General features: G+C 35.2%; 1 protein-coding gene across 1 annotated transcript; it reads left to right on the forward strand.

Moving 5' to 3' along the window:
• The first annotated feature begins 1,496 nt into the window (after positions 1 to 1,496).
• LOC136031625 (shematrin-like protein 2) lies at positions 1,497 to 7,032 on the forward strand. Its single transcript, XM_065711263.1, has 3 exons — positions 1,497 to 1,628; positions 4,308 to 4,422; positions 6,788 to 7,032. The coding sequence occupies exons 1-3, from the start codon at positions 1,608 to 1,610 to the stop codon at positions 6,937 to 6,939; spliced, it is 288 nt and encodes a 95-aa protein (XP_065567335.1). The 5' UTR covers positions 1,497 to 1,607; the 3' UTR covers positions 6,940 to 7,032.
• Positions 7,033 to 14,891: the final 7,859 nt, after the last annotated feature.

Below are 14,891 nucleotides of genomic sequence, written 5' to 3' on the forward strand. Positions count from 1 at the left end.
TTACAAACTTTGACCAGTGTTTACACATAGTAATGGTTATTGAGAAATTTACAAACGTTTTCAGGGTGTTTTTGGTGGGGGAGGGGGTAAAGGGAGGTGGTTACTTGGGTGGCTATTTCTATGGAGAAATTTGTCATGGAGGAAGAGAATTTCTATGAAGGGAGTGCAGGATTTTATAGCATTATTTAAAAACAATGCAAAAATAGATATGAAAGTAAGGAGAAACTGAAAGTAAGGAGCGGGATTAAAACTTAAAATGAACAGCAATTGTTACGCATCTGAGGGACCCACCTCTTCCTAATACGTCGCTCTTTACGCCAAAGTTTTTTTTTAGCAATTTTAACTATTCATTCTACGGCCTTTGTGATTCAGGGGTCATTTTTAAGAAATTGCGACGAAATTAAAGCTTTATGTAAAGAGCGAGGTGTTGACGAGGGGGCGAAGCCCCTCATATACGCAATAAAAACATACGAATATAGAAGTTCGTTACGTAAGTTAATTCGCAAGCTACGTATATTTTTGCTAATAAGATCATTCGTAAAAATCAAAAGTTCTAGTTGGCTTTTTAAGAAACCAACAAACTGGAAGACGAATAGGCCTTCTCCCCTGCTCCTCTTTCTCAAAATCGTGTGGTCAAAACTATGAGAAAGCCATTTAGCCAAAAAAAAAAAAATGTACTAATTTCGTTTTAATTATTCATGTGCGGGGAGCCAAAACTAAAATATGCATCAATTCAAACGTTCAGAAATTAAATAAAAAAAAGTTTTCTTAACTGAAAGTAAGAAGCGACATTAAAACTTAAAATGAAAAGAAATTACTTCGTACATGAAAGGGGCTACTCCCTCCTCAGTGCCCTGCTCTTGACACTAACGTTTTTTACTATTTTAAAAAGTAAAGTTGAGAGAAAGGGTCAAACTTTAATGTAAAGAGCAGGGCGCTGAGGAGGGAGTAACCCCTTTCGTGTACGGAGTAATTTCTCTTCTTTTTAAATTTTAATGTCTTTCCTTACTTTCAGTTAAAAAACTTGTTTATTTTTTTAATTACTTATTTGAGTGAGTTTGAGTCATCCTAAATACCTTGTTCTTTACTCGAAAGTTATTTCTAAAATTTTGAAAAAGCCTATTGTTCTAATTAAACGGCCCTTGCTTTAAGAATTATTCTTAAGCAATTGAAACGAAAAGTCAAACTTTCGCGTAAAACGAAAGGTATAATGGAGTGGGCAACCCCCTCATATAAGTAATAATTTTTGTTTGTCTTAATCTTTAATGTTGCACGTTACTTTCAGTTGAAAACTGACGTTACTGACGGAAAGATTCAAATTTGTTTGGTTGAACGCAAAACGACCAACGTTACTTTCCTGGACTATATTCACACAAGAAAGTTCAATATAAATCGAACCCGTCATTAAACGTAAGTAATTGAAAAAAAAAGAGAAAAAAAAGTAATAAAATGTGTGGATACAAGGCTCGGCTACAGCAATTAAGAAAGGCCTTGATTAAAAATTGCGAAACTGCGATCGTCTGCTAATATAAGGATTGGACTTTGTAGGAAGATATCAGATTGAAACTGTGCACTGGTGAAGCAACAGAACCCATTTAGCTTTAAAAATGAAGATTTTTGTTTCAATGGTAAGTGGTTCTCTTACTTTTTTAGATAATAAATAAAAGCACAAAATGAAAATAAACAAAGACGTTAAAACTTGAAACGAACCGAAAAATTCTTTGGACGATAGATTGAACCCTTCTCCCGCCCCCCCTTGAGATTGTATTTTTGTGTTAAAGTCTCACTAGTGCTCTTCTGAAAAGTTCCATGCATAAACAGGATCAGTTATGTTGTTTTGATGTTGCCCTTTCCGTTCAATAGAAAAAACTTTTCTTATTTATTAATCGTTTTTAATATGATATGTAAAGTGTTTACTTCTCAAAATAAAATGAAATTTCACTGCCTAAACTATCATTTGGGGAAAGCAGTTTTTATTTCTGCTTCAGTTTTCAGTTCAGAAAGATGTGTTACTTTTTGATCGAGTCGCTCCTTACTTAAAATTTGTTACCGCAAACAGTTGGAAAACAGTTCTTATTTCCTCTGCAACCCCACTGCAATGTTCGTCCTAAATTAGTCCTTTTTTGCAAATGAAGGAGGCCAGTGGATAAATCAGTATTCTTCTGGCTCATCTAATTAATCTGAAGTGCCTCTCGTGGATAGTCTGAAAATATGGATAAAGACTTTTTGATACCTTTGTCCCCCCCCCACCTTATTCCCAAAAAGAATATGTTATTTTATAGCATAAAAGAGTTTGTCCTAGACCATAATTCCCTCGGGTCTTTTAAAAATAATTTAAATAAATATTTAGTTAAAGGTCAATAGGTGATTGATAAATTAAGAAAGATAAATTAAATTAGATGAAGTTTAGATTTTTTGGTATTTTTTAGTGAGGTGGTTGTACGTCCGGGGAGGGAGGGAGGTAGGGACCCTATGGTTAAGATTATATGATGAGGAGACGTGTGGTTGTGTCGAAGAGTGAAGTGGGAGTCGTACTGTATGTTAGTGAAGGATCTTTTGTGTTTATGGGTCTCAACGTAAATCTTGGCAGAGAGCAGTGTACTTTGAGTTTAGTTATTTCCTTTTTTTAAACCTGATTGAAACTGAACCTAATAGTATGTGCGCAACTATGCTATAATTTACGACTGGTATTGTAGAGGATAAACGGTCACAAATAGTTCTTTTTGACTGCGTTTATGTTTAGCAACGGTTGTTATGCTGCACGCCAGCATGGTATCTAAGACTGGAAACCTAATAAATGCCTCTACAACATTTATTAGGTTTGCTACTCAATAACTGAGAAAATGCCATAACTAACCACTTGCTGCGGCGCGACCTCTTTTGTTTCTTCATAAGAGAAATAAGTTTTAAGTTGTCGTCTGACTTACACCTTCTCCGATAGGCCATGACAGATCTGAACAATTACTCGTGCAAAAGAAACTGACCCACATGTCTAACTCCTCTTTCTCTAAAAGACTGAAAAAAAGGTTACTTTTGTGAATGGTAGCTTTATGGTTTGCTTATTTAAAGTTAAAAAAATAAAAAATTAAGTGGATACATTTATTATAATTCCAAATTTTATTAGATTTTTGGTTTTTATTGACAAGAATTTCTCTGTAACTACAGTTTGTTACAATGAACATTAATTTTCAACAATCCCTCAATGGCAATCTTTCCTAACAAAAAATACACCCCCAAAATTTTTCTTGGGGTTAGAGATCTTAAGATATCTAAAAAGTATTTTTTGGTCGTTATTTTTGCCGTTTCCAACAGGAGTTTCTCAAACAAATTATTATAATACCTCCACCCCTCTCCGTCGTTTTTGAGTTTGAATGCAACACTTAGTATAATTATTTTTACGATTTACCCCTATGGTACCAGGAGGGTGTGATCCCTCCAGGAACGTCCTTATGATTAACCCCTTTTCCTCGGAAGGTGTAAAGAGGGATTTTTTGAATAGATTGGGATGGAACAGAAGCGTGTGTAGCTGTTTTGACATCAGGTGACTTGGTGCTGCCGTGAGTTGCTAGTAGTTAGTAGTAATATGATAAAGGTTAAGCCTAAAAATCGTCCTTATATTAATGGAAATTAGAGGATTAATACTTGCGCTTCTGCTCTTTTGCCTTGTGAGTATTTAAGCTCCCGTAGAATTAGAAGCTAAGGGCTCAAAAAATTCTTTATGTGTAGTCAGGCTACGTCACCTCCAGAATGATGCACTGACTGTTTTTGAATACCTGATTCACAACCAAACATCAATGGACAGAATTTTATGAGATCTATAACTAAATAAACTCAGGTATAGTTTTTAAAACAATTATATGTTTCGACCTTTTATCTTGCATTGATTATAGGTACTTTAAGGAGCAAATACTCCATAAGGATGATCAGCCTTCCTGAAACTGGGAAGCTTTATACATAGTTTTTTCGATAATTTCAAATTGCTGCAACCACCCATGAAAAAAAGAGAAAAAGAACACGTATCCATAACCACCCTTTTCAAGAAGATCACAAATTTTGTATATTAGTACCTGAGGGCTTGAAGCCCCCTAATAGGACTTTCTCGGGTGTTGAATTTTATGGTGTACTTTTCATCAAGGTCACTTCACTTGTTTTTCTCATTGTGAAAAAAAGAAAACCAATGAAAAGTTTACTTTTATATCTATTCCTCCATGCATCCTAATCTTTTATATTATATTATTTTAGCACAAACATGGCAATTGAAATCTTTCATTTTTTGGCATATGCGTAAAAAATTTATAATTTTTTAGGTTGTTTGCTTAACCTTTATTTGCCTAGTCAGTTTTGCAACCGCCCGACCAAGAGGAGGATTTAGCATAGAACCACGAGATGGGTCAGGAGCAAGAGGACAAGTCCCTGAAGAAGGTAAAGTGCTAATGGTATAGAATTGAGGCTTGGGGAGGGACATAAAAAGTTGCGGCTCTGAAACTTTGTAAACTAAAATTTAAACAGTGATTTACTAATGAACAAAACTCGATAAACGATTTTGACTTAAAATTAACATATTTGTTTTAGATAATGCAACACTTCATGAAATATTTAAAGCTGTTAGGTGTGCGTATTGAATTTTTTTTTGTTTACGATCTAATTTATTTTTTTTGTTTACAATCTAAATACAATAATTTTCTCAAGATGGATATTCTCAGAAAAATAACCTCAAGGAAAGTTTGATTTTAAGATACAACAATAAGATAGAGCCAGGAAATGTTATCAGGCAGGAAACAGGCCCATTAATTCTTACAGTTAAGATTTTTTTTTTTTCCTTGTACGGAGTTTTTTCAAACACTAAATAGTATCACGAATGTTTATGACGATTGGCTGTTATTTAATTTTATTATATCAGTGCTGAGATAAACAATAAGAACCGTTAAAATAAGTTGATGAGGGACATGTTAAAATATATTTTCGTTGAAAGCTAAAAAAGGAAAATAAATATTCATAACATTTTAGAAATGAAAGTAAAATTTTCTTCATGGTATATTCCAGTGTCAGCTAGTAGACTTGCAGAAAATTTTTTTTCTTTTATTTTCCAATTTTGTTAATTTTTAACCAATGAGAATGCGTGAATTTTTGTGTTCCCCTTTTAGAGCTTTCAACCTCTAATTAAAGAATAGGGCTGGCCTAGTTTTTCTTGAATGAAGACGCTTAGAGAGTCGCCAACATTTCCTGCTAAAACCATAAAATGAAAAATAAAGCTCCAATTCCTCTGAACCCATGTAGTGTCAGACTGATAGTCACAATGTAATCTTGTCATTTTTTTATGTTTTTTCTTTAAACTCAAAGCTGGAACCACTGAGCAAAGCAAAGAGACAAAATCTTTAATTATCATATTATCATTTAATTATCATTCATTAATTATCATTTACTGTTATTATGTTTATTACTGTCATTAATTATCATTTGATGGCTCCATTATACTGTTTTTTTCTTCCGTGAACCCACTATAACTTCTACATTTCAATATATATATATATATATATATATATATATATATATATATATATATATATATATATATAGTCTTCTTGAAGTTTATTCATCGGCCACATTGAAACTGACCCTTAAAAAATGTCTGGACAAGCAAAACTTTCCTGCAGATGAGCAAGGTCTGTTCAACGGATTTCGAAGAATTAATTTCTCTTTTTTTAGTTTCATCATTTCGTGTCAATATCAGTGCTCTGATACAATATTTTTGAAAATTCCTCCTCATTTTGGACAATTAAAACCTTCAAAAACACTTTTCTAACTTTTCGAACAATTTTGATTTCGTTACTGTATTTTTTTGCTCGGTTGTTGTGTGTCACCATGGCCCAAACGGGCTTTTGTATGAATAAATTTATCTAAATTTAACTATCTTTCTATTTACAAACAAAGGCAATTGTACTTTTTTTTTTTTGCTTTACACAACATGTTGTACCAAGCAAAACTGTAGGTACTTTAATATAATGCATACATGCACAGAGAAGGAGCCTGAACTTCTCCCTCTAGATTTCAGTAAATTTACTATTTTGTACATATTGTTTCATACCTCTTCTCCCTTAAAGCTCTCAATATTAAAGCCTACATGGCTCCCAAATTGTAAAATGAAACCCTAAGTAAGTCAAAGAGAAAGCAAATGCCATAAAAGAGCAGAAAGTCTGTTCGTTAGACATCTCAGAAAAACAATTTTGGCAAGTTCTTGTAAGTTCATTTGAGAGATCAGATTTTGAGCGAAATTTCTAGAAAATAAACTGAAAAGATATCAATGGATTAGAACTTTGTAGGTCCTACCACGAACCAGCAACTTTAGGACAAACTTTCTGAGTTTGTCGTCTAAAAATAAAAACTAGTTTTTTGTTAGATACAATTTTGTAACTAAAACATTATTTTTATAATTTTCTTTGAGCTACCATTAATAGGAAGGGATTTAGGAATTTATGATAAGAACAAATATATATATATATATATATATATATATATATATATATATATATATATATATATGTATATATATATATATACATATATATATATATATGTATATATATATATATATATATATATATATATATATATATATATATGTATACATATATATATATATATATATATATATATATATATATATATAGCAGTTAATAAACATACTATAAAAATAAGATAAATCGAGTTCAATAATGTTTTCTCTTCTACCTAGAGCTTGCAAGAACATACGCCATTAATTACAATAATTATAACTCATATGATTTAGGAAACAAAGCAAGTGGAAAACAATTTGGATATGGAGGCTTTGGTGGCTATCCTTATGGTGGCTACGGAGGATACGGTCATGGAGGCTACGGTGGCTATGGATATGGAGGCTATGGAGGTTACGGAGGACTTGGATATGGTGGATATTTCTAAATTGCAAATGTTTTAATCTATTTGTGAACTTTTTGTTGATTTTTGTTAAAATAATTTTATATAATATATGTATACATATATTTTGTTACACAATGGCTTTTACCATTTTCTAAGCGCCATTCAGGGGTCGAAGGAACTTAAAAGATCCCTACTAAGTACTTTTATTGTCACATAATCTACAACAATGAGCGTCTTCACAATTCTCTAGAAGCAATAAGATAAGCTAAACCTGAAGTTTGCTTTATTTGCTTTGTAAACAAAGTCTGTATAGTCGTTTGAGAAAATTAGATTAAGTTTGTGTTCGTCTGTTTTCCCCAGGGGTGGTCAAATCGAGCAAATAGTCTTAGAATTTCGTGAGAGGGCTTATTCGAACGGAAATTAAAAGTTCTGGTGCCATTTTAAATGATCAAAAAGATTGGAGGGCAACTAGCCCCACTCACCTCACCCTCTTCCCCCCAAAATCGTCCGATTAAAATTTTTAAATAGCCGGTTAGTTCAGAATATTTGAAAAATTCTGAAAATATGCCTTCACAGATAACGAACGCCCCCCCCCCCCTCAGCATGCGGGAGAAAATCCTTAGAGTATAGTTTTGCCCGTTTTATACGCATAGCATTATTATTGGGAAGCATGCAGACACTTTTGAGGGGGCTTGTATTTGTGTTTGGGGTGAGTTTCCTTAGGGATAATTTTCTGTGTGGAGCGAAATTTCTGGTTTGAACTTTCGAAGCAAAATTTTACACTTGAAGGGCTTAACAGAATTCCTATACGGAATATTTCTTATTGGTCCTTTTTTCTCTTTGCCTACTCGGCTGGAGGAATTTCAGCGTGTTTGGATTTCTGGAATAATTTCCACTGAAGTTAGATTGCCAGAGTAATCGAAAAAACGATTAGAACTCTGTCTTTTTAAAATGTAAGTAAGCTAAGGGAGCCAGGATTAAATTGTATGGAAGGAATTTTATAAGGGAGGGGGGTAGTTTACGTGAAAGGAACTTTACAATGAGATTTTTCATGCGGAGGGGAGAAAATATTCCATAGGTGGTAAGCCAGATTTCCTAGCATTGTTTGAAAAGCGATCAGAAATTAAATTAAAAAAAAAGGTTTTTTTCAAATGAAAATAAGGAAAAACATTAAAACTCAAAATGAACAGAAATTATTCTGTATATGAAGGAACAATCTAACTCCTCAATATCTTGGTCTTTGCGCTAAGTTTCACTTTTTGTCCCAAATAATTGAACGACCTCTGACACACAAAGGGGTTTTAATTAGATTAGGAAGCTTTTTTTAAGTGATAAGAACTTATCAGGGAAGAGGAAGGCACTGAGGAGGGGTGCGACCCCTTCATATATGGAAAATTTTGGTTCATTTTGAGTTTCAATGTTGCTTCTGACCTTCACTTGAAAATATTATTTTTTTATTTAACACAGCAATAAAACATGTTTTTAGGGGTAAACGCATGTGAAGTTACTTATACAAAACACATATATTTCGTATTCTGGTAAAAATCAAAACAAAAATGTGTTTAATCTTAGCAAAGTAAGAAAACAACCTATGATGAGGCTGGGATTTTGGTTGAAATTATATCACCAACAACAATCAAGGCTCGACAAGGGCTAAGGGCCGGTCAATTAAAACTTGGAGATATCTGATCGGATTTAAAACTATTCTGGAGTAATTTACATTAGGTCATTCTTCCATACGATGACAAATCCTCTCCAACGGTATTGTTCAAAAAAAGAATACCATCCCTAAATTGCTATTACTACTACTAGCAACTCACCGTAGCAGCTTGTTACCTGAGACCAACAGAGCTACGCACACTCCTCCTCCTTTGCAATCTATTCAAAGCCTCTCTCTTTAAATCCTGCCAATATGTTTCTATTTCTCTTAGAATATTTCCTTATGTCATCCTTTCACCCCAACTGAGGACGACCTGTATTTTGTTTAGTCCTAGACGGTTAACCAAAAAGGATGATTTTGGCAATCTGTCATCCTTCATCTGCAAAAAGTCCCCTAGCTATCTCACCTTTCTCTAATTATAGTCCGAAAAAAAAAAAACGGTGTTGAACCTCCCTTTCTTGTAGAGCCTACTGTTTGAAATACTATGAATCAGTACCCAAAACAATCCATAGACAATTTCTCTGAAAGTTGTAAAGCAAATCTTCCTCTGTTTTTTGAAGCACCCATGATTTAGACCCATACTTAAACACTGTTTTCACTGTAGCTTCCAACATTCTAATCTTGATTCGCATACTCATCTTCCTGTTCTTCTAAACGTTCTTCAACTGGGAAAAACATCCCGGACCCTAGCTATTCTATTTTTAAACTTCTTAATTGCACTCAATCGCAAATAAAAAAAACAAGTTTTTTAACTGAAAGTAAGGAGCAAAATTTAAACTTAGAACGAACAGAAATTATTCTGTATATAAAAGGGGCTGTCCCATTTTCAACGCCTTGCTGTTTTAGCTAAAATTTGACTCTTTGTCAACCTCTACTCTTTAAAACAATAAAAGCTCTAGAGTAAACAGCGAGGCTTTGAGGAGGGGACAGCCCCTTTCATATACTGAATAATTTCTGTTTGTTTTAAGTTTTGATTTTTTTTTCTTACTTTCAGTAAAAAAAATGTTTTTTATTCGATTTCTTAACATTTTCCAACGAATGCGGGTTTTAATTTTACTCATCGTACATGAAAAATTAAAACAAAATTTGAATATTAATTTTGGCAGATTCATTTTGTTTTGGAAGGATTGCCCTCTCCTCAATACCTTTCTCTATACGCTAAAACTGTAAGTATTTTCAAAAAGCCCCTATTCTAATTATATAGCCCCTGTGTTTCAGTCTTAGAAAACAGTAAAATTTTAGAGTAAAAAGTAAGGTATTGAGGAGGGGAAAACCGTTCATATATGGAATAATTTCTATTTGTTTTTCAACTAATGTCGGCCAATCTGGATCGCCCTCTATGTAATACACCCCTCATTCGTAGAAAATTCATCTACGGAAGTTTACAAATGTAAAGTTCACCCCCATCAAATTCCCTCAAGACAGCTCCATCCTCACTAAAATTCTTCCTACCTGTAACATTGCTTGCGGACTTTTCAGCCTGAAAAATTCTCCTTTGCACCCAATCGTTTGGACAAGACTTCAATCTCTAATTGCTTTCTCGATTATTCCAGAGATGCCCCCTTCCGGGCATCAAAATACGCGGAAAACAAGCCCCTTTAATACTTTTGCGGAACATCTCCAGGAATATTTCCCCGGAACATCTCCACATGAAAAAATTGGCAAAGAGAATGCAAGACAATCAAACAGAATTTCTTATAATTATTCTGTCAAATCCCCCAGTGCAGCATATCCCTTGGACTACTCAACCCCAGAAATTTCCCTCCCCAAGAAAGATTCACAACCCCTCCTCCTCCCCCTACAAAAAATGTCCCAAAAACAAATACTTTGCGTTAACAATGAACGAATTTCAGAAATTTTAGGCATCTCTCCATGGACTGCGGGGAGCCATTTTACACCCGAGGACACAATTATTTGGACTTTCAACTATAATTGAACAATATAACCATCTCAAAATTCTGGTCAAATAATTTTGGGGAAAACATTGGTGTGGGAGGAGGTCCAGTGGCCCTCCAATATTTTGTAGTCACTTGAAAATCGCAGCAGAGCTTATAGTTTCCGTTCTAATGAGTCTTCGCCCGATATTCTAGGACCACTGAATAGATACGATCATCTCTAGGATAAGAAAAAAAGAAAATGGAAGAAACATGCATCCGTGATCTTTTTCAAGTGAAAACTACTAAATTCCGCATTTTTGCAGATAAGAGCTTGAAACGTTTATAGTGGACTTCTCTGATATGCTGAGTCTGACGGTGTAATTTTCATTAAGAGCCTATAGCTTTTAAAGGGTGTTTCCCCTTTTTTCGAAAACAAGGCAAATTCTCGTAGATTTGATGGGTAAACCACAATTAATAAAAATTATATTTTTGAAATCAGCATAAAAAAAATTGTTTCGACACATCTTTTGGTATCAAAATTCCTTTTTCATCTTTCATCTTCACTTAAGCTATGTAGCCCTAATGTCACCCTTTCATCTTCACTTAGGCTATTTCTAGCCTTAGCGACCTAGTCCTCTTACCCATAATTTTAAGACTTACTCTAGCACTCTTAACTTGTAAAACCCCTGAAAGTTTTTTCGTTTTGCTTACAAGTCCATCTAGGATTGGTGGTGGTGTAGAGCTCGTAAGGAATGAAGCAGATCTTGGTCTGCTGACCACGTACCACCGGATATGGGGGAATCTCCTAACTAAACGCTCAACGTAAAGGGTGGCCTTGATCTCACAAGGTGGCTGGAGCCCACCCCAGGGACATTCAATAGTTAGACTCCTCTAGCTAATCATGTCCCAGGCCTAGGGTCGGTTGGGCTTGCGACCCTCTACCGGAACCTAATTGCATGTCCCCAGATCGAAATTTGACCATCGTTTGAAATTTATTGACCAAGGTGGTCTTCGCCTGGCCACCTGGAACGTTCTGATCATTAACTTCCCTGGAGCAAAATCAATACTTGCGCTAGAACTCAAGCGTTTTGGTGTGGCTGTAGCAGGCGTAACTGAAGCTCGCCTTATAGGAAACGAAGACATCGGTGAAGGCTATCACTTAATCTGGTCGGGTGATCAGAGTACCAAAACTAATGGAGTCGCACTTGTGCTAGACTCTAGGACCAGAAGGTGCCTCCTTTCTTACGAGCAAATATCAGATAGGATACTAACACCGCAGATCCAGCACAAGCATGAAAAATGGACCATCATTGTCTGCAACGCCCCAACAAACCAAGCTTCAGATGAGACGAAAGATAGTTTTTACGCCCAGCTGTCTAGAATCCAAGCAAAAGTATCCCCTCATGATGTTTTAACCCTTCTTGGCGACTTCAACGGCACTGTCAGAGATACAGACGGCGTTTGGAACAATGTTCTAGGACCTGTAACACTCGACTGCTTGAATGACAATGTACTAAGGCTCCTTCAGCTGTGCAACATGCACGATCTCGTGATCACCAATACCCATTTTTAAAGGAAAGAAGTTCACAAATATACCTGGTATAGCAATGATGGACGAACAAAAAGATTTTTGACTATATAATCGTGTCCCGACGCTGGCGTTCCTCTATAACTAATTGCCGAACTTGCAGAAGTGCAGAATTGGAAAACACTGACCACAGGCTTGTCGTCTCTAACCTTAGACTACACCTGAAAGCCTAGAAAAATGACCCCGTCCTCCCAAATTAGACCTGAACAACCTCGCAAACTCCAACACGTGCCAGGTCTATGCTGTCTCCATCTCAAACCATTTCGACTGTCTTGATCAAGTTTCTGGATCTGAAGAAGAATGGCAACTATTCAAGGACGGCGTATTGCTTTCGGCTGAAAGTACTATCGGTCGTCTGAAGCCCAGAAAAAAGTCCTGGATATCGCAGGAAACTCTAGATATTATTGAACAGCGTCATAAAGCACGCCTAGCGAAGGATTTGGTTACCTACAGACGTCTAAACGGTGTAAGAAATAATTTCCTCCAGAGAGACAGAAAGCTGTTCACCGAGAAAAAGGCCACTAATCTCGAGGAGGCCACCAGAAAGGGTGACACATGCTCTCTATACAAACATCTTCGGGATCTTACAGATGGAAAGCCATCCTCCCTAGGCCCTATCATATCTAATGATGATAATATTATCACAAACGAGAGCATTCAACTGCCTGCCTGGAAGGATTACTTCTCTTCACTTCTAACCCTGGACTGTGATAGCCAGCCCGACCCTGACCTTCTTAAAGTTGCATCCAACACCCCTGAGGCCCCATGTGCAAGTGTGCACCACCTTTTCACCTCTACAAAAATCTTGAACAGATACAGTAAAGGTTATTGGGAAGTGTACAGACGTTTCCAGGGGGATTTTTTTTGGTTTGGGGGGGTTGAGGGTAATGGGCTATGTGGGAGGATCTTTCCTTGGAGGAATATTTCATGGGGGAAGATAAATTCAATGAAAAGGGCGAAGGATTCTCTAACATTACTATAAAAAAAGAATAATGAAAAAATAAATATGAAAAAGTTTTTCAATTGAAAGTAAGAAGTAGGATTAAAACTTAAAACGAAACGAGATCATTACGCATAAAAGGGGTTCTTCTCCTCCTAAATGACTCGTTCTTTATGCTAAATTATCTTTAGTAATTTCAAATATTTATTCTACGGCCTTTCTGATTCAGGGGTCATTCTTAAAGAATTGGGACAAAACTTAAGCTTTAGTCTAAAGAGCAAAGTGTAAACGAGGGGACCATCCCCCTCATATACATAATAAAAGTACAAGAATATAGAATTTTGTTATGTAGGTTAATTCTTAAGTTACGTATATTTTTACCAATAAACACGTTCGTTAAAAAACTAAAATTTTAGTTACCTTTTTAAGTAACCAAAAAACTGGAGGGCAACTAGGCCTCCTTCCCCACCCCTTATTTCTCAAAATCGTCTGATCAAAACTAAGAGACAGCCATTTAGCCCAAAAAAAGTTAATATGCAAATTTCATTTAAATAATTTATGTGCGGAGAGCCAAAATCAAACATGTACTAATTCAAAAACGTTCCAAAATTAAATAATAAAAAAAACAATTTTTTTTAACTGAAAGTAAGGAGCGACATTAAAACTTAAAACGAACAGAAATTATTCCGTGTATGAATGGGGACGTTCCCTTCTCAACACCCTGCTCTTTACGCTAAAGTTTTTTTTACCGTTTATAAAGTAGAATTGAGAGAAAGAGTCAAACTTTAGCGTATAGAGCGAGACGTTGAAAATGGAACAGCCCTTTTCATACACGGAGTAATTTCTGTTCGTTTTAAGTTTTAATGTCGCTCCTTATTTTCATTTAAAAAAAAGTTTTTTTCTATTTAATCTCTTACTAAGGTCTGTTTGATCAAATGCTAACTGAAATATTAAGGAAATGGCCGCTATATCTGTCACCCTTCCGTTTTAAACACTATTTTAATATCTGTATAAGAATTTTTCGAACATGATATTTATACTTGAAAGTGTGCCCTATTTCTATTTTCTCAGGATAGGATGGGGGAGGAGCATGACATATTTAATTTTATTCATAAAGTTTTATCCACTGTTTTTAAATTAAACTCTTCAATGTTATTTATAAGGTTGTTCCTTAGGTGTCAAAACTGAGAGGTTAAGAGGCCAAAGAGGCTAAAAAAGAGATAAAAAAGAAGACAAAAAGAGGTAGTAAAAAACGTGTAAATAGGAAAAAGAGAAATAGCACCGTGTAAGTCTTTGTAAAACAACAATTATGGTTGTACTTTTATCCCCCCGGGGAATTTTCTAAAGACAATCATGATCTGCTCAAAATCCCCCATTTGCCCCACTATGGTCCCACTATGGCCCCACTATGGAATATAATCTTTTTTGTTACAAAAAACCTAGAATTTGAGGGACTGTTCACCCTAGAGTGCCCATATTAAAGGTCTATTTTAAAATGAGCCGGGTAGTGAATGAAGATTAGTGATTAATCAATCACCTCTTTCCCCTCTCCGCATTGCTGAGTCATTTCCCGATTGGGCTGCCTGATTTGGTGAAATTGATGGCCCTGACATATTTTAGAAAACAGAGCCTCTGTAATCTGTAATTTTAACCATGAAATTTATGTGATATTTGAAAACTATGAACAGACTTGCTTACTTCCATCCCAAAATAAACCAAATTTATTTTACGGTAAATTTATGTCCCCATGCATATTATTTTGTGTTAATTAAAAAAAATATGAATACCAAAAATAAAGTTTTGTCTGTAGGATGAATCAATTTCTTTTCAAGTTTTATGCTTTATCTTTATGTACTCAATCAGTTTTACTGCTGCCAGACCGAGAGAAGAAGAAAGTTTTAGAGCAGAGAAAATTGGTGGTTTTGCAGA

Source organism: Artemia franciscana, chromosome 10 (genome assembly GCF_032884065.1).
Source record: "Artemia franciscana chromosome 10, ASM3288406v1, whole genome shotgun sequence".
In the NCBI taxonomy this organism is placed as follows: domain Eukaryota; kingdom Metazoa; phylum Arthropoda; class Branchiopoda; order Anostraca; family Artemiidae; genus Artemia; species Artemia franciscana.

Bases quoted from the DNA above. Each gene is read 5' to 3' on its own strand.
- LOC136031625 (XM_065711263.1), top strand. From the start codon at position 1,608: ATGAAGATTTTTGTTTCAATG. The intron at 1,629-4,307 runs GTAAGTGGTTCT...ATAATTTTTTAG, and splicing joins TGAAGATTTTTGTTTCAATG to GTTGTTTGCTTAACCTTTAT. The intron at 4,423-6,787 runs GTAAAGTGCTAA...CATATGATTTAG, and splicing joins AGGACAAGTCCCTGAAGAAG to GAAACAAAGCAAGTGGAAAA.